Source organism: Pseudophryne corroboree, chromosome 6 (genome assembly GCF_028390025.1).
Source record: "Pseudophryne corroboree isolate aPseCor3 chromosome 6, aPseCor3.hap2, whole genome shotgun sequence".
Lineage (NCBI taxonomy): Eukaryota > Metazoa > Chordata > Amphibia > Anura > Myobatrachidae > Pseudophryne > Pseudophryne corroboree.
This window is the reverse complement of record NC_086449.1, coordinates 484,092,758-484,117,484: the sequence shown is the minus strand read 5'-3', so window position 1 is coordinate 484,117,484 and position 24,727 is coordinate 484,092,758. Positions and strand designations below refer to the sequence as shown.

The following is a 24,727-nucleotide window of genomic DNA, read 5'->3' as shown; positions in this document are numbered from 1 at the left end:
GCTTCACCCCTGGCCCTTGGGTGGCTGGGGGGGGGGGGACCCCTTGATTGAAGGGGTCCCCACTCCCCCAGGGTACCCCGGCCAGGGGTGACTAGTTGGATATTTAATGCCACGGCCGCAGGGCACGGCATAAAAGTGACCCCCGGCTGTGGCATTATCTGTCCAGCTAGTGGAGCCCGATGCTGGTGTTAAAAATACGGGGGACCCCTACTCGTTTTGTCCCCCGTAATTTTTGCACCAGCATCAGGCGCAGAGCCCGGTGCTGGTTTTAAAAATACGGGGGATCCCCTGTCAATTTTTTCCCCGTATTTTTAGAACCAGGACCAGCTCAATGAGCCCGAGGCTGGTTATGCTTTGGAGGGGGGACCCCACGCCATTTTTTTCACAGATTTTACCGTTCCAGCAATTGGGCAGGAAGGCGAATTCAGCACGCCCACTGCTCGCCGATTGGCCGGAATCCGCCTGCGGGAGGGGCGAATCTGTTTTACATTGAATATAGTGAAACCAGGGTCCCGGCGACAGGGCTGCGGCTGGCGATAGCGGGCGAATCATACAGAGGCGGATCTAATGCCGCGATTCGCCCGCTATTGCATATACCCCTATATATTATGCTGTGGATGAAGTGGTACGGTTCCTATCAATGTGCATGTAATTACATCAGCATTTGAAAATGGCATCCAGATGGTTTAGTCTAAAGGGAAATACTGTAAAATAAAATTAGTCAAATCTACGTGGTGAAATCTATGAGCAGTTACTTCTATTGCTGGGAGAAGCGCATAACGAAATACATCGAATGAGGGTTTTCCAGAATCCTGAACCTGCCATATCCTGGGGTTGCGGCCGGGATCCCGGCTGTCAGCATGCCGACACCGGGGATCCCGGCTGGCAGAATGGCGAGCGCAGTGAAGCCCATTGCGGGCTCACTGCGCTCGCCACCCTTTGGGCTCGGTGGCTCACTGCACTCGCCCCAGGTTCTATTCCCATTCTATGGCTGTAATGGTCACCCACGAGTGGGAAATGGACCTTGGCCCCCCTGCAGGCATTCTAGCGGCCGGGATCCCGGCGTCTGTATGCTGACCGCCGGGATCGTGACTACATCTCATATTGTTTTTCTAGAAAACAATAATAATGAAAAAAAATGTCTAGCAATGTTGCAAATTGTGGTTGAATGCAAGGCACTTTTAACAATGGATTTGACTTAGAGTTAATTAGGTAGGAAGGTACACAGACAGATACATTAATCTTCCAACAACAAAACCCTGAAAGAAATAATGGATGAAGCAACAAGGGAGAGAAAAAAAAGAAGCAAACACAAATGCTGGATTGAAAAAAGTCCAACCTGCATGTGCATTACATCCATATGACAATGCAAAACAGGATTTCTAAAAATGGGTAAATGAAGGCGTGCATTTGTGTATTAAAAGGAGGGCCACTGAGTAATGTGCCTGAGTGGCAAGACCACTATTCCTTACTGCTACAGGTCCAGTACAACATAGATATCAAGTTATCAAATCTGCAAAAACGGAAATAAGAGATTTATTTATAGAAACTGATAAGTTTGGAGAACTCGGAAATTTGAAGAAATGTGTGAAGACTTTAAAGACGTAAATATGGGTATGGAAAATACAGCACTAAAAATACTTGATATATCAATGCATTTCTTTGCACACAGTTTGTATATGCCCAACACAAAATAAAGCTCAGTGTGCTCTTATTGTCATAAATGAATCTGTAGCAATAAATAGGGTGAAATAAGCATTAGGTGACAGATTTATGCTGTGGTGATGTATTACTGCACCATAAATGTATTGGCAGTGGCAGATGACTATGGAAAGGAGCATTCACTTGTCAGTATGCACGTTTCTGATGAGCCTCATTTTGTCTACTTACAAATCTAGGTTTTAATTAAACATTCCACCAATTTGCTTCAGTACATCATGAGTGGCTCATATATTATAGAACAGAAAGGACTATAGGTCTGTACAACTGAAGTTTATATTCAGATACAAAAAAAAAATCCATCCTTTAATGTGGATGGATTCTTGATCACCGAGCCATTCATTTTCCAAACTAGCAAGAGGCGTTAGGCCTGAGAATACCTTTAGATTATAAAGAACAAATAGTTTTCTTGTGAAAAGATAGTTCTCAATAATGGGTCAGATTTAGATCTATGTAAGAACTTGGCTATTTCATACTTAAAACCAAATAAAAACAAGCAAAATAATGTAGTACAGTAGAAAAAGTTCTGCATAATTGAACCACTAAAGCACACAACAAATTACCACCTTTCATAAATTGGATGGTTTGCTGGAGTAAAGCAAATGCATGTAAAATATCAGCCATAAGAGAGGCTGTAAGCACACAATGGTTTCAGCACAGAGACATACTGTACTGTATAGCAAACCGTTTTTCCTGCTCTGACCAATGGAACACCTCTTAATGCATGCAAATCTGCTGGCACCTTCTCCCCCCAAGTTCAAAAAGCAACAATTCCTCTGCATATACAAAATAAGGAAGATAAATTACTGCAATTGAGCAAAATATTGTATACATTGTACATAAGTTAAAATCCCGTATTAATTTTAGAAAAATGAAGAATACTATTTTTATCAAATAAACTCAAGCACTATACTAACCGGGACAAATACAATCTAAATTTGAAGGTAGCACATATAACACATTTGGAATTGTTGGCTGGTTTAATGGTTAGTAGTTAAAAACAATCAAGTATTTTTAAAAAGAAAAGAAAAACACAATCTACTTAGCAAATACAAAACGAGGAAGAAAAAGAAAGAGGAGTGTGAATGTGTGTGACAGAGAGAAAGAATGTGTGTGTGTGTGTGTGTGTGTGTGTGTGTGTTTTGTGCGCGAGAGAGAGAGAGAGTGTGTGTGTGTGTGTGAGGAAAAGAGAGCGAAAATAAGTTTAAAAACAACATAATTTTGTTCTAAGAGAATGCATGTGCTTTTCATCTGTATGTGATCAAAGTGCCTTGTCAAGTTAATCCTGAATTAATACTTTTATAATAATGTGCAAAATAATAATACAAAACAAAATGCTTCACTTCCTTAATTAAGGGAATCGAATAGTAAACATTTAAAGTGCCCACACTTTCAGTAAGTGTATATACCTCTTCCAGTGTCTGACTGAGGCATGAAGGACCCACTAGGGGAATGCAGTGTTAGGGGCCCATGCTTAAGGGGTGTGGTCAGCCAGTCTGGGTCCTGACCCTTAGAGGAGGGGGTGAGACCCATAGGCAGTGGGGCCCACTGGGTTTTCCCCTGTAACCTTGTGGGCCAGTCCGACCCTGACCCCTTCTGCAGTGTCACTTCATCACAGTACCCACAAGGGTTAGCTGTTCTAAAAAGTAATAATATTGTTCATACACAGCATGGAAATCTAAAAGCAAGTTACAACTGAGACACTTTCCGCGGAAAAGGTCTCGGGCGTGGTAGCGGATCCGTCCTTTTGCTATTTTCTAGACTTGTTGGACGTACTGGACCTGGTTTCGGTGGTAAAGCTGGAGGGTCGTTGGGGGCAGGTATTGAAAGACACTGAGGTATGGGTACAGGGCGTCTTAAAGTCCGCTCATACACGCTGTAAGGAGGTGGAGTTTTACTTTCCTTCCTGGTTGGTTCCTCTGATATACCATAACTAGAAACGGATACTGTTTGATCAAAGATTTGACTCTCAAAACCTGACATCTCTGAAATGCTGCACCGACTTAGGGAAGATATGCCACTACTACAGCTTCCTGACAACACTGGGGAATTAGACATCAGGCTTGATGGATGGCAATCCACAGGAGATGGAGTAAATGACTGCATTGAGCCCTGCAAGATGAGAAACAAAGGTTAATAAATCCTGTGTCACAAACACTTTTGGAGCTGTACTGTATACAGTAATGTATTTTTAGTGTTTAGATATCTATAGTAACTAGTCACCAAGGAGCTCTGTAACTATAAATAGGTAAGATGACAAGCCACGTGCATGTATATTTGGGAGCAATTTTAACCAAGTGACTTTAATAATAAATGCCTGTAATGATATGGTGCTTTGTATAACATGTATCATGATATATATTCTTCAGAAGTTTGTTTTTATTGAGAGTTAAAAGTAAAAATTACATCATATACGATGGAAAGGGAAGCATAGAAAAACATAATAATAATAATAATACAAGCATTATATACTACAAATACAGCAGGGAAAAAAGACATGAGGTTTATTACACATATGAGATTCTGTTCAAAGATAGCAATATCCAAAAAAAACCACAAACATTTTAAATGAGTCATACCTACCGCCATAAACATAATATCCAGGAGAAACAGAACTACATACTGTAAATGATGCCCCTTTCACACCGCACAAATAACCCGGTATCGACACGGTATATTGCCGGCCGTCACGAGTCGCTGTGCGATGTGAAAGGGGCCATGGAGTTGCCTGAACCGTTAATTCAGCCCGGGAATAAAGGGTTATACCCGGGTTAAATACTGGGTCAGGTGCAGTGTGAATGATGCAATCTGGGACACATGTACTGCATAGGAAGAGGCGGTGCGGAGATGATGTCATCTCACAGTGCCGCCTCTGCACTCGCCCCCAATGCAGGCTCCGTCCCCGCCCCCGGATGGCAACCCGACCCGGCATATTGCTGGGTCGGGATGGTGGTGCCAGGTCCATCCGGGAAATACCTGTTTCCACTTCCCGGTTATGACCCAGCATTGTGATGTGAAAGCGGTATGAGTTAGAAGTAAGAAGTAGAAATACGAGGGGAAGAGGCAAGAAAGAGTAGTAAAAAGGAGGTGTGATCTATTATATTATACAACACACAATGCGATAATTATAATAGTGCCAATCAAAAACATATCCCTTTCAGGTGTGGAATGCCACTCGACTGTAGTTACAGCCTTCAATGTCTTTACAATAAAACTTGTCTACTTAATATGTACTAAAAAATAGAAAATGGATCAGAGCTGTGAGTGAGAACGGAGCACAAAGACATGTGTGAACATACCATGGTTTATTCAGGATTTCACAGAAATGAGTAATTTGTCATGGGACACAGAGGAGCAAAAAGCAGGTATATAGTATACAGCAGTGGTGTGCGGTGAGGTCATTGGCTGGGGAGGCACTGAGATATATATATTGCACCTCCCTGTCCCGCAGCCCAAGTGATCTGGGGGTGAGCTGACCAGTCACTTCCCACCCAGTCCAACGCACCCCCCCCCCACTCTTTCTGCCCTGGGTTGTTATGGGCCCCAGGTCCGGGAGAGTGTAGGTGCCGGTGAATCACCGGCGGTGATGCTGCTGCTGCATAAAAGGGCAGATGAGGAGGAGGGAGAGGTAAGAGCGCTGGCCGCCGCACGCTTTCCATCTCTGGGGTTCCCGCTGGCTCCGGGGCTGCCACTGCTGTAGTGACAGCTCCACAGCAGGGCCGAAACTAGTATTTCCATCACCCTGGGCAAGGCTGTAATTTGGCGCCCCCCCCCCCCCCCCCAGTTCGCGTTACACCACACATAAGTACCCCTTATCGTTACACCATACAGAAGTAGCTGTTATAGTGTGCCTAGTGTGTGACCAGTACAAACAATGCCCCCTGAGATCAAACTGGACTGTGAGAAAGTGTGGTAAAGGATAGGGCAACGTATAAGTGGTCAGTGGCACTGACCGTTCCGATACCTGCAGCAATCGATTTTGACAGCTGCAGGCGTCGTTGCCCCATCACCACAGCAGGGACAGCTCTGTCCCTGGCTGTGGTGGTTGCCGGCTCTGGGCTGCATGTGAGATCTCGTGATAATAGCGAGATCTCGTGCATGTCCAGTGAGCTGGCTGGGGTGAGAGAGACAGCGCATCAGCCTAGTGCTGGGGGGTCTGGGGTCTGCAGCAGCCGAGATGTTCATACATGTTGTCGCTACCTCTTTCTGCTTCGCCTCAGTAAAGAGGCAAAGCAGGAATTGCTATACCCCACACAGTATTCGGGTATAATACATCTACCCCAAGGTCTCCCATAAGATGATCACCAGAGCAATTCAGATCAAGCTCCCACTGAATATAAACAGACTGTTATGCAGTATTGCTACAGACTGCAGGGAACTGCAGCAGTACTGTATGTGGATTGAGCAAGGCAGGAAATAGTTAACAAGTGTCTGCTGGGGGTGGTCTTCTGGTTGCTGGCGTCCGGCCTCCCGACCGCCGGCAGCATACCGACATCTTTTCTCCCTCTTGGGGGTCCATGACCCCCCTGGAGGGAGAATAGATAGCATGGCGCGGTCAGGATTCCGGTGCCGGTATGCTGGTCGCCGGGACCCCGACCGCCGGAAAACCATACCACACTCGTCTGCTGGCTGTCAGCATTAGTACTCACACTGTGGTGCTGTGTGCTGGGATGCTATCTGATACTGTAGGGTAGGGAAAACAGAGGAGAGTGACCTATTGACACTCATTAGTGCTGCAATAACTCCCGAAGCTTCTAGCTGGCTTGTAGTTTGGTGCTGTGGACGCCAAAGCTCCTCCTGTGCTGCTTCAGTGTGGGGGAACTTCCGTAATCATTACAAGTGGGTGGCCAGCACAGCTGTTGTTGCGATAGACACCACGGTATGTGCAGTGCAGGAAGGGGCGACAGTGACTGATAACACCAGCGGGTGCGGGCGCCTTCTGTATCATATAGTAGAAGAATGTCTCTTTTTTTCTGACAGACACAGCAGCTCCCCGCCGCATATGGGTGATTGAACCAGCAGATCCAGCACTGGATCCGCTGTCCAATCACATCTGCCTCGCTGACAGGGGCGGGTTTCCCCTGTCAACGAGGCACTTGTATAAGTGCTGCTTTCCCCTCTGTTTTTAATGGGCTTTTACAGCCCAGTGCTTTGCCCCGCCCCCAGCTTTAGCCTGTTCCTATTGTAAACGGTGCCTCCCAAAGTACTTTTAAGCACTGAAATGTATAGCATAATATAAAGAAATTACTTATGACACAGAATATGTGTCATAAGTATTTTCTTTATATTATTTTAATCATTGAAGACAGGGGAGGCGCTGCCTCCACTGCCTGCACGTCCCTGGTATACAGTATCTGTAGTTTCTCGCATATCTATCTTATTATATGTGAGTGTATCTAAATACGCAAGTGATTATGTGACCATTTACCCAGAACAGCATCGTTATCAAGAGGAAATGTACTAATGTACTAATTATGCAAGTGTTAATGCTCAGGCTAGAGCAAAATATAATGGTGTAAGAAGCCACTGATAAGTTGCATAGTAACATAGTATCTAAGGTTGAAAAAAGACAATTGTCCATCGAGTTCAACCTATTTGTGGTCTCCTATGCACGATTATTTTGTAGAAAATTTTGACTGAAGTTGATGACTGCCTTTACGTTTTACCCCTCTTTTTTATAATAACCATAGTGCGTGACTATGCCCCGTAACCCTGGATATCCTTATCCATTAGGAATTTATCTAACCCATTCTTAAAGGTGTTGACTGAGTCTGCCATTACAACTTCCTCAGGCAGGGAATTCCAAACACGTATCGTCCTTACCGTAAAAAAGCCTTTACTCCGTATTGTGCGGAATCTCCTCTCCTCTAACCTGAGCGAGTGTCCACGAGTTCTCTGTGTTGATCTAACCAAAAACAGGTCCTGCGCAAGATCTGTATAATGTCCCCTTATATATTTGTAAATGTTGATCATGTCCCCTCTTAATCTCCTCTTTTCCAGTGTAAACATGCCTAGTCTTGCAAGCCTTTCCTCGTATTCCAGCGTCTCCATACCCTTAATTAGTTTGGTCGCCCGCCTTTGAACCTTTTCTAGCTCCAGGATATCCTTTTTGTAGTAAGTTGCCCAGAATTGTACACAGTATTCAAGGTGTGGCATCACAAGTGATTTATATAACGGGAGTATAATACGCTCGTCCCTAGCATCAATTCCCCGTTTTATGCATGCTAATATCTTATTAGCTCCTTTGCTGCAGTCCTACTTTGGGTACTACTGCTTAGTTTGCTATCTATGAGGACACCTAAGTCCTTTTCCAGTACAGAATCCCCTAATTTTACCCCATTTAGTAGGTAGGTGTTATTTTTGTTCTTGTTACCACAGTGCATTACCTTACACTTGTCTGTATTGAAGTGCATTCTTCATTTTGCTGCCCAAGCTTCTAATTTAACGAAGTCGTTCTGAAGCGACTCAGCATCCCCCTCCGCATTTATAACTTTACACAATTTGGTATCATCTGCAAAAATTGACACCATGCTCTCTAGACCTTCTGTTAGGTCGTTAATGAAAATATTGAACAATAGCGGTCCTAATACTGAGCCTTGCGGCACACCACTTAGCACTTCCAAGTTGAAAAAGATCCATTAACCACAACGCGCTGCTCCCTATTATCTAACCAGTTTTGGACCCAAGTGCATATTGTGCTTCCTAGCCCTGATTCTTGTAGCTTGTAGATAAGTCTCATGTGTGGTACAGTGTCAAATGCTTTGGCAAAATCTAAAAAGATTACATCCACCTCTTTACCCTGATCTAGGTTTGCGCTTACTGTTTCATAAAAGCCAAGTAAGTTGGTTTGACAGGATCTGTCCTTCATAAACCCATGTTGATTCCTTTTAATGAGCTTATTGACGTCAAGGAACTTCTGAATACTATCTCTTAGAATACCTTCCAATACTTTCCCCACTATAGATGTAAGACTAACTGGTCTATAATTACCAGGTTCAGCTTTACTTCCCTTTTTGAATATAGGCACTACTTCCGCTATATGCCAGTCTTTGGGAACCATACCTGAAATTACTGAATCCTTAAAGATCAAAAATAGCGGTTTTGCAAGTTCAGAGTGAAGCTCCATTAGAACCCTTGGGTGAATACCATCGGGACCTGGTGACTTATTAATCTTTAAATGTTTTAATCGGTCACAGACTACTTCCTCGCATAAATAAGTACCTATCAGTGGGATATTCTCATTATTGAGATTATGTGTTAGTCCCTGAATTGGGTCTTCTCTAGTAAATACTGTTGCAAAAAACTCATTTAGTGTGTCCGCTATGTCATTATCATTTTTGATAAAGACTCCCAACTTGTCTTTTAAAGGGCCTATACTCTCCTTCTTTAATTTCTTGCTATTAATGTATTTAAAGATTTTTTTGGGATTCGCTTTGCTTTCCTTTGCTACTAGTTTTTCAGTTTCTACTTTAGCCGCTCTTATTTCCTTTTTGCGTATTTTGTTACATTCCTTGTAGTGCTGAAATTACTCTGCTTCCCCATCAGATTTATATTTTTAAATGCTCTCCTTTTCTTGCCCATAAGTTCCTTTATCTTTTTGTTAAGCCACATCAGTTTATGATTTTTATTCCTTTTTTTGCTGCTCGTAGGAATAAATTTGAGTGTATTTTTTAGCTAGCAGGAATTTTAGTACCTCCCATTTCTCCGTAGTATTTTTTCCTAAAAACAAACCTTCCTATTCAATATCCCTGAAAAATACCCTCATCTTTTCAAAATTCGCTTTGCTAAAGTTTAGAGTCCTACTTGAGCCAGTATAGGGCTGTTTATGAAAACTGATATTGAATGTGACCATATTGTGGTCGCTGTTTCCTATGGGTTCCCCTACTATAATACCTGATACCAAATCCCCCTTGTTTGTTAATACCAGGTCTAAGATTGCATTGTACCTAGTTGGTTCCTCAATTAGTTGAACTAAGTAGTTATCATTAAGTGTGTTTAAAAACATATTGCCCCTAGCAGTATCACATGAATCGTTTTTCCAGTTTATCTCTGGATAGTTAAAATCTCCCATCACTACTATGGCTCCTACTCCTGCTGCCCTTTCAATCTGATTTAGTAAAAATTCCTCATCAGATACGTTGATACCAGGCAGCCTATAGCATACACCCAATACTAACTTTTTTATTCCTTTTTCCCCGGATGCAATTTCTACCCATAATGTCTCGACAGTGTCTACAGTCCCCTCCTGAATATCTTCCCGTATATCAGGTTTTAAAAACGGCTTTACGTAAAGACACACCCCTCCACCCTTTTTATTTAGTCTGTCTCTCCTAAACAGTGTATAGCCCTCTAGATCAGGCCTGGCCAACCAGTGGCTCTCCAGCTGTTGTAAAACTACAAGTCCCATCATGCTTTGCCACAGTTTTGCTATTAAGGAATGCTAAAACTGTGGCAGGGCATGCTGGGATGTGTAGTTTCACAACATCTGGAGAGCCACAGGTTGGCCAGGCCTGCTCTAGATTGACTGTCCAATCATGAGATTCGTCCCACCAAGTTTCAGTAATGCCTATAATATCATACTGTTTGCTTGCTGCAAGTATTTCTAGTTCGCCCTTTTTACCAGTAATGCTTCTAGCGTTTACATACATACAACTAAGATAAGTATTTTCCCTTGCGTTAGGGACATCTTTCACCTTATGTAGCAATGATGACCTGTAATCGTCATTGGTTAGTGCTTTGGTAAAATCTCTTTTAGTACCCATGTTAGTAACCTTACCGCCTGCTCTTACCCTCCCCCCAACTTCTCCCCCATTTTGTTTACTACCGCCATCCCCACTATTCTCACTGCATGACCCGTAGTTTCTAGCTAAACCCTCCCCCCAAGCTCCTAGTTTAAAATCTCCTCCAACCTTCTAACCATCCTTCCCCTCAGCACTGCTGCCCCCTCCTCAGTCAGGTGCATGGCCATATAGAAGCACAGGCTTCTTACTAAAAGTTGCCACATACATTATTGCACACTAGCAGTTAACTCACCTTGCACCAACTTTGTAAACTATAACATACTGTGACAAAACTGTACACACATTCACATATATTAAATTGACTGGTGTACATTAATGCAATTACACACATGTCAGAGTATTTTAATTATATAAAAACTACATAGTAGTAATCATAGTTTTTATCATTACAATCAGTGGCCCATCTGCCTAGATAACATGGTCATCGCAGGTAATTTCTGGAACAGAAGTCCATTTTTGTCCAAATTAATGTAAAGGAGAAATATCTACATTTAAAAGCTTTTGAGTAAAAAAAATATTGCTGTGGAATGTAAATCTATACTCTCAGCAAAGCCCATACTAATATTAATCACTTCCAGAGCACACAGGGGCAGTTTGAGAGAGGAGGACGACCGTGTGCAGCCTTTGTCTGGGCTCTCCAGCAGGCAGCAATAGGGTCACTAGTTAACCCTAGCGCTGTGCCCGAGTATAGTGCATATCCGCAGGTCTCCAAGAAAATGGCGTGGGGGCATTTTTCCCAGTAATCTTCCTACTACTCATGCGCAAAATGCTGGGAAAAAGACTACCATGGAGCGCTGCTGCCGCCTACGTGGGACTCCGGAGAGGTACATTTTGAAAAATGGAGTATAGAGTGTGCAAAGGTGTGGCCCCCCCTGGACCCAGGGACCATGTGCACCCATTATAGATATGCCACTGAGAGAACATCAACACTTATTTCAGGCTCTTTTTATTTCTCCTGTTGTGACTAGGTATTCCCATCTCTAGCAGCAAATAAAGTAATTGGCTTTATGCCTGTTTACATAATACCAGCCCATACAAACCTTACTTTCAGACAAAAATTGGTGATCAGTCTTATTCATATATCAACACATAAAGGTTTGTTCAGTCACATTATTATTATTATTTTACACTAAAAAACTGCCAGATTTCAGTACAAAAATAAAAGAGGTTATCTGCAGTGTAAGTGTGCCCTCTGCTGGCTATTTATTCTCCACTACATACTGTATGATGTTGCATTGGAAAATATATTATGCAGCACTCATACAGAGAATGTTTAGTCATACACATCAGTCCCTGCCCCAGTGGAGCTTACAGTCCATATTCCCTGCCACAAGTACACACAAACACATACAGTATATAAATGATATAACAAGGTTATTTTTTATTAAACCCAATTATCCTACAAGTATGCTCTGAGATTGTAGGAGTAACTGGAGTACCCAGACCAAACCCATTAAGACTTGGGGAGAACATACCAATCCACACAGCTAGACCCTTGGTGGAAATTAAACCCAAGACCTCGGTACTCAGTGAGGCAGCAAGCTAATCACTGCACCATTGTGCATTAAGTATACACTAGAAATGCTACTATTAGGCAGCTGTCTGGAGTGTTGGCTGCTGTGGGGGCACTGCTGGATGATATTGCCAGCTACCACTACCCCTCACCTTGCCCCCACTTTGTTGTCTAGGGCAGGCTGGCCACAGCACTGACAGTAACATGTCTGACATGTCATGTGCTGTAATGAGGCCAGTGCTGCACAGATGCCCGAAACTCACTAAAATGCATGGCACCCTACTTCCATTAAGACACTGTCAATCATGATGATGATGATGTTGAGGGGAGACATGCACCACCCATCAGTCAAAAAGGGGAAGTCTGCTGTGCAGAGGTACCCAACCTTCTCTCCCACTGATTTCATCTCTTCACCAGCAGCGAGGGACCTGCTTCCTGAGTCTGCATGTGGCAACACCATGCAGGGTGACAGTGGTGAGAAGATCAGAAAAGGTATGTGGAGCTGGGGGTGGGGAGGATGCTGTATTATGGTTTAGGAACATTAACAAGTATAATGAATAAGCTACTGTATGTGGGATTTATTTTGAGAGCGTAGGGGTTAATGTAATATAGAGAGTGCTTTTGATTAGATTTAGCGGCTTAATCAATACAAATGTAATTAATTGATGATGTGGGGTTAATTATTAGTAGATAAGAGGAAGTTAATGATAATAAAGGGGCTAATTATGTTCAATGGGGGTTGCTACAATGATGCTGAATGCGTTAATGCTCTCAGTATGTACTGCAAGGTGGTCACAAAAAAGCTCTCTGTTTTGTATGGAGAGCACAAAAATATTTATTAATATTTATTGTATGGCAGTTACAATAATGGTCTGAGTATTTAATGGCGGTCACAAAAAAATGGTCCTGGTATTTTTTATGACTGTCACAAAAGTTTTAATGTTATTTTGTACTTTAATCACATAATATTTAAAAAGTGTGTATGTGAGGGGTTGGGTGGAAGGTATTGGGGGGAGCAAGGGCAGCTTTATGTAGCTTTGTCTAGGGCTCCTAGAAGCCTTGCACCAGCCCTCGATAGATAGATAGATAGATAGATAGATAGATAGATAGATAGATAGATAGATAGATAGATAGATAGATATCAGTAGCGGATCTTGCCACGGGCAAGCAGGACTTTTGCCCAGGGCGGCGCCGTCCAGAGGGCGCCGCACCATGGCAAGACCCGCTACTACTGTGCCCCCCGCTGCCCGCTGTGTCCCCCGTTGGTCCCCCGCTGTGAAGGGAACTAGACACTACTAGTTTCCCTTCGTGGAGAGGACCTTTGCTGTGCGCGATGACGTCATCGCGCACCGCACAGCATTGTGGGAATGACACAGATGCTAGGGGTCATAATTGACCTCTAGTGTCTGTCTATGCCAGATCCGAGGAGAGGAGCGGCGCTGGCGGAGGTCTGCAACGTTCCGGAATCAGGAGCGGGGATAGTAAGTATTAATTTTTTTTCCTCTTTCAGCGGCGCTACTCTACTGTACAGGGGGCGTAACTGACCATGCCCCCTGTATGAAGCCACGCCCCTATGTTCCGCCCGGGCCGCCAAAAGGGCTAGAGCCGGCCCTGATAGATATATACATAGATATGTACAGAAAAAGGTTTACAAATTGAAAACAGAGCAGATCAATGCTATACTATAGTATATATATATGTAATACTAACATGTTCGTCAGGGAAAATACATGTGCCAAAAACATTAACAATCCACATGATTTCATTAACTTAAGCTGCAATCACTATTTAGCGGTGAACTCCACACACAGCACCAGACCATAGGCACCTAAAGGGTGTATGTGAGTCCATGTCCTTTAAATGGTGTAACTCCCAGAGGCAATGGAAGGATTTGCCTCCAGGCACCATCTGACAAGGGGGCACTGAGGGGCAAGGCTGGCTGGAGGGACAGTGCAGTGACTGCCAGGACGCTCTACCATTCTAATGTCTCCATTCTCAGGTGCAGCCCGGGCTGTGAAATGCGGCAGCATGACATCAAATGTCACGCTGCCATCCTGATCGCTCAGAGTTCTGGAGTGGAGTGAGTCTGCTCTGATGCAGCAGCCACTTGGAGCTCCTCTTAGCTTCTTCAGTGAACATGTGATGGAAGTCTTCTGTAGTGGCAGCACTTTAGTCGGGTTTAGCCATTTTATGTGGGCACGATCAGCACGTTAAAAAATGAATAGCACTTTAGACTGGAGATCGGGCGTGCATAAACAGTTCCACTGCGCATGCGCTGACTAATGCTGGGGAGGGGGGCACCACCATCTATACTGCCTCCGGACGGCTGGCATGAATGTACGCCCCTGGTTCCTGTGTAGTAGCACCTGCAGTTACTTCATCCTGCCATAACCTTCGCAGTAATACGTAGAATGACATACAAAACATGGGAAACTCATTTACCTTCATTGGAGATCGTCCCATAAGGGAAGGAGACACTGCAGCCACATGTCTAGCTGGAGATGCTGAAATCAGAATAAACAAGGTGAGATAGTGAGAGGTTTAATTTACATATACCAGAGGTATTACTTAAAGTTCAATTTAAGATTTCTACATAGGGTCATTTGGCCAGTAATTATTTTCACAAACTAAAATGATATTTTTATACTCGGTTCGTATATTGTCAGCCTGTCAGTATACTGTATTACAGAATATTCTTTGTACGTATATTGTCAGCCTGTCAGTATACTGTATTACAGAATATTCTTTGTACGTATATTTGTCGGCCTATCAGTATACTGTATTACAGAATATTCTTGGTACGTATATTGTCAGCCTGTCAGTATACTGTATTACAGAATATTCTTGGTACGTATATTGTCAGCCTGTCAGTATACTGTATTGCAGAATATTCTTGGTATGTATATTGTCAGCCTGTCAGTATACTGTATTACAGAATATTCTTGGTATGTATATTGTCAGCCTGTCAGTATACTGTATTACAGAATATTCTTGGTACGTATATCTGTCAGCCTGTCAGTATACTGTATTATAGAATATTCTTGGTACATATATCTGTCAGCCTGTCAGTATACTGTATTACAGAATATTCTTGGTACGTATATCTGTCAGCCTGTCAGTATACTGTATTACAGAATATTCTTGGTACGTATATCTGTCAGCCTGTCAGTATACTGTATTACAGAATATTCTTGGTACGTATATCTGTCAGCCTGTCAGTATACTGTATTACAGAATATTCTTGGTACGTATATCTGTCAACCTGTCAGTATACTGTATTACAGAATATTCTTGGTATGTATATTGTCAGCCTGTCAGTATACTGTATTACAGAATATTCTTGGTACGTATATCTGTCAGCCTGTCAGTATACTGTATTACAGAATATTCTTGGTAAGTATATTTGTTGGGTAGTCTTCAGGTTGCCGACTGTCGGGATCCCGGCGCACAGTAAACCGGCGCTGGAATCCCGACAGTCGGCATACCGACAGATTTTGTCCCTCGTGGGGGTCCACTACCCGCCTGGAGGGAAAACACCGTGCCCGCAGCGAGCCCACAAGGGGCTTATTTGCACTCGCCACGCTGTCGGTATGCCGGCGGTCGGGCTCCCGGCACCGGTATGCTGGTTGGCAGGAGCCCGACCGCCGGCATACCATACTACACCCTGGCAGACTGTCAGTATACTGTATTACAGAATATTTTTGGTAAGTATTATTGTCAGCCTGTCAGTATACTGTATTACAGAATATTCTTGGTACGTATATTGTCAGCCTGTCAGTATACTGTATTACAGAATATTTTTGGTAAGTATTATTGTCAGCCTGTCAGTATTACAGAATATTTTTGGTAAGTATTATTGTCAGCCTGTCAGTATACTGTATTACAGAATATTTTTGGTAAGTATTATTGTCAGCCTGTCAGTATACTGTATTACAGAATATTCTTGGTACGTATATTGTCAGCCTGTCAGTATACTGTATTACAACAAACACAGTGCATTAGTTTCCCAGAGTTAGCTTTTCTTTGCCATGATGTAAATAAACCAGTAAGGTGAAATGTTTCAATTTCGAACATTTCAAAGTGACCATATATTTTAATAAGCACCAGAACAAAAGCGGTCCTCTTTAGAAATAAAATGCCAGAAGCCTCTCTGTATACAATGGGGTTTGTAAACAAAAGGGATGCACAAAATGGACATTACACTAGGCCTTATGACCATTTTAATTATATCACTTAAAGAGTATAATCTCAAAAAATATATTAAGAACTTTTTCAGACTGTACATAAACCAGAAGTCAGATCTTTGGTTATTTTAAGCAGATTAGTCATTTTGAACCACGAAACAATGATACATGAACACAGAGAAAATACACATTTATTTACCATTACACCTACTGTGCTGCTCAGCCATTGCATTCAAATAATATACCCTGCCAATAAGATCACATGCAAATAATGTTTTTCTAAATTAGTGGCATTCTCTTTACCATCTCAGGTAAATGTTTATTACAGGAAAAATGCCTGTAATAAATATTTAGTTATATAGCACTAACAAACATGTCAAATAAATTATTCTTTAACCACTTGCCTGGTATTGTCGCATGTGATGTGACCAGATCCAGGTGTACATTACCTGGCCAGGTTGCATCACATGCCACACGCTGCCCTGCTGTGTGCTCCCGCATGTAGATGAGGAGATCCGTTCTGCAGTGATGATGCGGTCTCTGACTGCTGCCATCACTTCCGGAATCGCGCCCCAGAAAGATGTGTGGCTGGCATTCTAGAGCGTATGCTCCAGGAAATATAGTGCGGGGAGGAGACCCTACTTTCTCTCCCAGCACATTGTGGCTGATCTCTGCATGTACCGAGATCAGCTGCAGCAGGGGGGAATGATCATCAATCCCCCATGCAAACACTCCACTGCGCTCTGCATGTGTGCCTATGGGGGTGGGTGGGACTCCCAGGGCGAATCAATCACTAGTGGGGGAGAAAGTTAATTTACACTGAAGGGTTAATAAATTAAAAAAAAAAAAAAACATAATACACTTGCCACATGGTGGGGCTCCCAAAAAGTTTTTTTTTTTTTTTTTTTAAGAGGGGGCTCTATAAAACATGATTTTATTTTTCTTTACTACTAAGGAGGTGTGGAGGTTACTATTAAAAGAATCTAAGGCCACTGGGGGTTCCATTGCCAAAGGGAGTGGGAGGTGGGAAGGTATTTTATAATGGGGGCCCATGAACACGGGGTAGATTGAGGGGGGGGGGGGTGCAAAACATCCCCCCCCCACACACATATATATAATTATTACTATTATTATTTTTCTAATTTCTTAGCGGTTTTGTGGGGGACGGGGGAGGAGGAATTGTCAGTTTAGTGGCTAATAAGGGAAGAACTGCTGTGGCACCTTCATCCATAACAATGGAACACATCAGTGCACTCTCTGGCAAACCTCCAAGTGCAGAATCGTGTAAGTTTGAAAAGAAAAACAGAATACCCTATGACCTGATGTCTGCTCAGGCCATAAAAACCTACCCATACTGTACGCATATTATCCTAGGTCCCAAAAACAGTAAAACATTACAGGAGTCTGTGCCCACACATCTTGTTATTTTAAATTCTTTGGCACTCTTAATTACTATAGAAACCACTATAGGTGAGTTTATCCATTGACAACCACATTCTCACTATGCTATTCCTCTCAGGACCACAGTGCAAAAAACTTACAATCATCCGCCTTCCATATACCTAAGCCAACATTGCTGTGTGACTAGGTCACAGAGACCCACTTTTCCCATTGCAACCTGGCTAGACCACTATAGTATGCACTGTGGCATGAAACCTCATGTACATAAACTCCTATTATATTTTCGACTGTAAGTATGACCCTCTTACCTCTCGGTTTGTTAATATCCAGATTTGTTTTATTACTGTGTTTGTTTCCAATTTTAAAGCATGGGCCCTCATTCCGAGTTGATCGCTCGCTAGCTGCTTTTAGCAGCAGTGCAAACGCTAAGCCGCCGCCCTCTGGGAGTTTATCTTAGCTTAGCAGAAGTGCGAACGAAAGGATCGCAGAACAGTGCTGAAATTTTTTCAAGCAGTTTCAGAGTAGCTGCAGACCTACTCCTTCCTTGCAATGACTTCAGTCTGTTTAGTTCCTGCTTTGGCGTCACAAACACGCCCTGCGTCCGGCCAGCCACTCCCCCGTTTCCCCAGCCACGCCTGCGTTTTTACCTGACACGCCTGCGTTTTTTAGCACACTTCTGCAAAACGGTCAGTTACCACCCAGAAACACCCACTTTCTGTCAATCACTTACCGATCAACAGAGCGATGGAAAAGTGTCGCTCGACCTTGTGTGAAACTGCATAGTTTTTTGTGAAAGTACGTCACGTGTGCGCACTGCGGCGCGTACGCATGCGCAGAAATGCCGATTTTTTGCCTGATCGCTGTGCTGCGAACAACGGCAGCAAGCGATCAACTCGGAATGACCCCCATAGTACAGTACTTTCTTCTCTACATAAGTCAATAAAACTACAATGCATGTAGTTAGCTTACTGTACATTTATTCTGACCTACCAGCCTGAGCGTGCCTGGGTGGAACAGGGGGAGTTATGAGCCTTCCACCTTCTGACATATTTTTGGCTTCTTTTCCACTGTCCAAGCTCCAACTGCTCGGGGTTGTGTTCACTGCTGGAAAATAGAAGCAGAACTGACACAGACAACCTTGACTTTCAGTGTTGATTTTTAAAGTTAGACCTGAATGTGTTATTTTGTACAGAGCAGATGACAGCACGCTTTCACATTTCATGGAGAAGAAAAGTTCAAAAACTAGATGGCAGAGAGGCTAAAGATGTAATGACTATGAAAGACAAGAGATGCTGAATGGTTGAAAGTAACACCTCAGATGTAGATCACTATGCACTACAATGTAAAATGTAATAAATTATGGAATAATACATATTGATTTGAGATTGCAGTGGAAAAAATTCATGTGATCTTAAAAATTAAAACAAAGTCTTAAAGCTGGAGATTTATATTTAAATGATATTGGCATAAAGGTTCAGTGACATGTATGGGCCCCACTGGTTACATAGAAACATAGAAACATAGAATTTGTCGGCAGATAAGAACCACTTGGCCCATCTAGTCTGCCCCTTTTTTTTTTTTAATATTATTTTTTATCTCTAACCTTATTTGATCCTTATTTCTTTGTAAGGATATCCTTATGTCTATCCCATGCATGTTTAAATTGCTCTACTGTCTTAGCCTCTACCACCTCTGATGGGAGGCTATTCCACTTGTCCACTACCCTTTCTGTGAAATAATTTTTCCGCAAATTTCCCCTGAACCTCCCCCCCTCCAGTCTCAGTGCATGTCCTCGTGTCCTTTTGCTTCTCTTCATTTGGAGAATGTTTCCCTCCTGGACTTTGTTGAAACCCTTGATATATTTGAAAGTTTCTATCATGTCCCCCCTTTCCCTTCTCTGCTCCAAACTATACATATTGAGATTTCTTAGTCTTTCTGGGTATGTTTTGTGATGTAGGCCATGCACCATTTTAGTTGCCCTCCTTTGTACAGTTTCTAATGTATTAATATCCTTTTGAAGATATGGCCTCCAGAACTGAATACAGTATTCTAGATGAGGCCGTACCAATGACCTATACAGTGGCATTATTACTTCTTTCTTTCTGCTGCTGATTCCTCTCCCAATGCAGCCAAGCATCTGACTAGCTTTCCTCATTGACTTGTTACATTGCTTACCTGCCTTTAAGTCATTTGAAATAGTAACTCCTAGATCCCTTTCCTCCTCAGTAGTTTCCAGTATAGTGCCATTAATACTGTATTTAGCTTTAGGATTTTTGAGACCCAAGTGCATGATTTTGCATTTTTTGGCATCAAACTGTAATTGCCAGACTCTTGACCATTCCTCTAGTCTACCTAGATCCTCTATCATTTGTTTTACCCCACCTGGTGTGTCTACCCTGTTGCATACCTTTGTGTCATCTGCAAAAAGGCATACTTTCCCTTTAATGCCATTTGCAATGTCACCAATAAATATATTAAAAAGCACTGGTCCAAGTACAGATCCCTGGGGTACTCCACTGGTAACATTTCCCTCCTGTGAATGCACTCCATTTACCACAACTCTCTGTTTTCTATCCTTCAACCAAGATCTTATCCATTCAATAATCCTAATAATAAGAATTTACTTACCGATAATTCTATTTCTCGTAGTCCGTAGTGGATGCTGGGAACTCCGTAAGGACCATGGGGAATAGCGGCTCCGCAGGAGACTGGGCACAAAAGTAAAGCTTTAGGACTACCTGGTGTGCACTGGCTCCTCCCCCTATGACCCTCCTCCAAGCCTCAGTTAGGATACTGTGCCCGGACGAGCGTACACAATAAGGAAGGATTTTGAATCCCGGGTAAGACTCATACCAGCCACACCAATCACACCGTATAACTTGTGATCTAAACCCAGTTAACAGTATGATAACAGAGGAGCCTCTAGAAAAGATGGCTCACTACAACAATAACCCGATTTAGTTAACAATAACTATGTACAAGTATTGCAGACAATCCGCACTTGGGATGGGCGCCCAGCATCCACTACGGACTACGAGAAATAGAATTATCGGTAAGTAAATTCTTATTTTCTCTGACGTCCTAGTGGATGCTGGGAACTCCGTAAGGACCATGGGGATTATACCAAAGCTCCCAAACGGGCGGGAGAGTGCGGATGACTCTGCAGCACCGAATGAGAGAACTCCAGGTCCTCCTCAGCCAGGGTATCAAATTTGTAGAATTTAGCAAAACGTGTTTGCCCCTGACCAAGTAGCTGCTCGGCAAAGTTGTAAAGCCGAGACCCCTCGGGCAGCCGCCCAAGATGAGCCCACTTTCCGTGTGGAATGGGCTTTTACAGATTTTGGCTGTGGCAGGCCTGCCACAGAATGTGCAAGCTGAATTGTACTACAAATCCAATGAGCAATACTCTGCTTAGAAGCAGGAGCACCCAGCTTGTTGGGTGCATACAGGATAAACAGCGAGTCAGATTTTCTGACTCCAGCCGTCCTGGAAACATATATTTTCAGGGCCCTGACAACGTCTAGCAACTTGGAGTCCTCCAAGTCCCTAGTAGCCGCAGGCACCACAATAGGTTGGTTCAGGTGAAACGCTGAAACCACCTTAGGGAGAAACCGAGGACGAGTCCTCAATTCCGCCCTGTCCGTATGGAAAATCAGATAAGGGCTTTTACAGAATAAAGCCGCCAATTCTGACACGCGCCTGGCCCCGGCCAGGGCCAACATCTTTAAGTGGTTCAAACCAATGTGACTTTTGGAACCCAAAAACTACATTGAGATCCCAAGGTGCCACTGGAGGCACAAAAGGAGGCTGTATATGCAGTACCCCTTTTACAAACGTCTGCACTTCAGGGACTGAAGCTAGTTCTTTCTGGAAGAAAATTGACAGGGCCGAAATTTTAACCTTAATGGACCCCAATTTCAGGCCCATAGACACTCCTGTTTGCAGGACATGTAGGAATCGACCCAGTTGAAATTCCTCCGTCGGGCCTTACTGGCCTCGCACCACGCAACATATTTTCGCCAAATGCGGTGATAATGTTTTGCGGTTACATCCTTCCTGGCTTTGATAAGGATAGGGATGACTTCATCCGGAATGCCTTTTTTCTTCAGGATCCGGCGTTCAACCGCCATGCCGTCAAACGCAGCCGCGGTAAGTCTTGGAACAGACAGGGTCCTTGCTGGAGCAGGTCCCTTCTTAGAGGTAGAGGCCACGGATCCTCCGTGAGCCTCTCTTGAAGTTCCGGGTACCAAGTCCTTCTTGGCCAATCCGGAGCCACGAATATAGTGCTTACTCCTCTCCATCTTATAATTCTCAGTACCTTGGGTATGAGAGGCAGAGGAGGGAAAACATACACTGACTGGTACACCCACGGTGTTACCAGAGCGTCAACAGCTATTGCCTGAGGGTCCCTTGACCTGGCGCAATACCTGTCGAGTTTTTTGTTGAGGCGGGACGCCATCATGTCCACCTTTGGTTTTACCCAACGGTTTATAATCATGTGGAAGACTTCTGGGTGAAGTCCCCATTCTCCCGGGTGGAGGTCGTGTCTGCTGAGGAAGTCTGCTTCCCAGTTGTCCACTCCCGGAATGAATACTGCTGACAGTGCTATCACATGATGTTCCGCCCAGCGAAGAATCCTTGCAGCTTCTGCCATTGACTGCTTCTTGTGCCACCCTGTCTGTTTACGTGGGTGACTGCCGTGATGTTGTCCGACTGGATCAACCCGGCTGACCTTGAAGCAGAGGTCTTGCTAAGCTTAGAGCATTGTAAATGGCTCTTAGCACCAGGATATTTATGTGAAGTGATGTCTCCAGGCTTGACCATAAGCCCTGGAAATTTCTTCCCTGTGTGACTGCTCCCCAGCCTCGCAGGCTGGCATCCGTGGTCACCAGGACCCAGTCCTGAATGCCGAATCTGCGTCCCTCTAGAAGATGAGCACTCTGCAACCACCACAGGAGGGACACCCTTGTCCTTGGTGACCGGGTTATCCGCTGATGCATCTGAAGATGCAACCCCGACCATTTGTCCAGCAGGTCCCACTGGAAAGTTCTTGCGTGGAATCTGCCAAATGGGCTTGCTTCGTAGGAAGCCACCATTTTTCCCAGAACCCTTGTGCATTGATGCACTGAGACTTGGCTCGGTTTTAGGAGGTTCCTGACTAGCTCGGATAACTCCCTGGCTTTCTCCTTCGGGAGAAACACCTTTTTCAGGACTGTGTCCAGAATAATCCCTAGGAACAGAAAACGAGTCGTCGGAACCAGCTGCGGTTTTGGAATATTGAGAATCCAACCGTGCTGTCGCAACACTACCTGAGATAGTGCTACACCGACCTCCAACTGTTCCCTGGATCTTACCCTTATCAGGAGATCGTCCAAGTAAGGGATAACTAAAACTCCCTTCCTTCGAAGGAGTATCATCATTTCGGCCATTACCTTGGTAAAGACCCGGGGTGCCGTGGACCATCCAACGGCAGCGTCTGAAACTGATAGTGACAGTTCTGTACCACAAACCTGAGGTACCCTTGGTGAGAAGGGTAAATTGGGACATGAAGGTAAGCATCCTTGATGTCCAGAGACACCATGTAGTCCCCTTCTCTTGAATTTGAACCTCTGTATGTAAGTGTTCAAAGATTTTAGATTTAAAATCGGTCTCACCGAGCCGTCCGGCTTCGGTACCACAACAGTGTGGAATAATACCCCTTTCCCTGTTGCAGGAGGGGTACCTTGATTATCACCTGCTGGGAATACAGCTTGTGAATGGCTTCCAAAACTGCCTCCCTGTCTGCTTGTAAAGCCCCAGCGTCATGCTGAGGGCTTGGCAGAGGCGGGAGAGGGCTTCTGTTCCTGGGAACTGGCTGATTTCTGCAGCCTTTTTCCTCTCCCTCTGTCACGGGGCAGAAATGAGGAACCTTTTGCCCCCTTGCCCTTATGGGAACGAAAGGACTGCGCCTGATAATACGGCGTCTTCTTATGTTGAGAGGCGACCTGGGGTAAAAACGTGGATTTCCCAGCTGTTGCCGTGACCACCAGGTCTGAAAGACCGACCCCAAATAACTCCTCCCCTTTATAAGGCAATACTTCCATATGCCATTTGGAATCCGCATCACCTGACCACTGTCGTGTCCATAACCCTCTTCTGGCAGAAATGGACAGCGCACTTACTCTTGATGCCAGTCGACAAATATCCCGCTGTGCATCACACATATATAGAAATGCATCTTTTAAATGCTCTATAGGCAATAATATACTGTCCCTATCTAGGGTATCGATATTTTCAGTCAGGGAATCCGACCACGCCAACCCAGCACTGCACATCCAGGCTGAGGCGATTGCTGGTCGCAGTATAACACCAGTATGTTGTGTAAATACATTTTAGGATACCCTCCTGCTTTCTATCAGCAGGATCCTTAAGGGCGGCCATCTCAGGAGAGGGTAGAGCCCCTGTTTTGACAAGCGTGTGAGCGCTTTATCCACCCTAGGGGGTGTTTCCCAACGCACCCTAACCTCTGGCGGGAAAGGATATAATGCCAATAACTGTTTAGAAATTATCCGTTTTTTTATCAGGGGAAACCCACACTTCATCACACACCTCATTTAATTTCTCAGATTCAGGAAAACTACAGGTAGTTTTTCCTCACCGAACATAATACCCCTATTGGTGGTACTCGTATTATCAGAAATGTGTAAAACATTTTTCATTGCCTCAATCATGTAACGTGTGGCCCTACTGGAAGTCATATTTGTCTCTTCACCATCGACACTGGAGTCAGTATCCGTGTCGGCGTCTGTATTTGCCATCTGAGGTAACGGGCGCTTTAGAGCCCCTGACGGCCTATGAGACGTCTGGACAGGCACAAGCTGAGTAGCCGGCTGTCTCATGTCAATCACTGTCTTTTGTAAAGAACTGACACTGTCATGTAATTCCTTCCAACAGTTCATCCACTCAGGTGTCGACCCCCTAGGGGTGACATCCCTATTACAGGCAATTTGCTCCGCCTCCACATCATTTTCCTCCTCATACATGTCGACACAAACGTACCGACACACAGCACACACACAGGGAATGCTCTGATAGAGGACAGGACCCCACTAGCCCTTTGGGGAGACAGA

The 24,727-nt window shown here is 44.0% G+C and overlaps 1 protein-coding gene across 3 annotated transcripts in view; it reads right to left on the bottom strand.

Moving 5' to 3' along the window:
• Positions 1-355: 355 nt before the first annotated feature.
• DOCK4 (dedicator of cytokinesis 4) overlaps positions 356-24,727 on the bottom strand; it is an 803,151-nt gene continuing 778,779 nt past the window's right edge. For all 3 annotated transcript variants that reach the window (XM_063927278.1, XM_063927279.1, XM_063927280.1), the window contains 3 exons: positions 18,609-18,722; positions 14,476-14,537; positions 356-3,831 (listed from right to left, as the gene is read on the bottom strand). In XM_063927278.1, the coding sequence (XP_063783348.1) occupies positions 3,409-3,831; positions 14,476-14,537; positions 18,609-18,722 (599 nt within the window). In that variant the 3' untranslated portion in view covers positions 356-3,408. The remainder of the gene's footprint in view (positions 3,832-14,475; positions 14,538-18,608; positions 18,723-24,727) is intronic.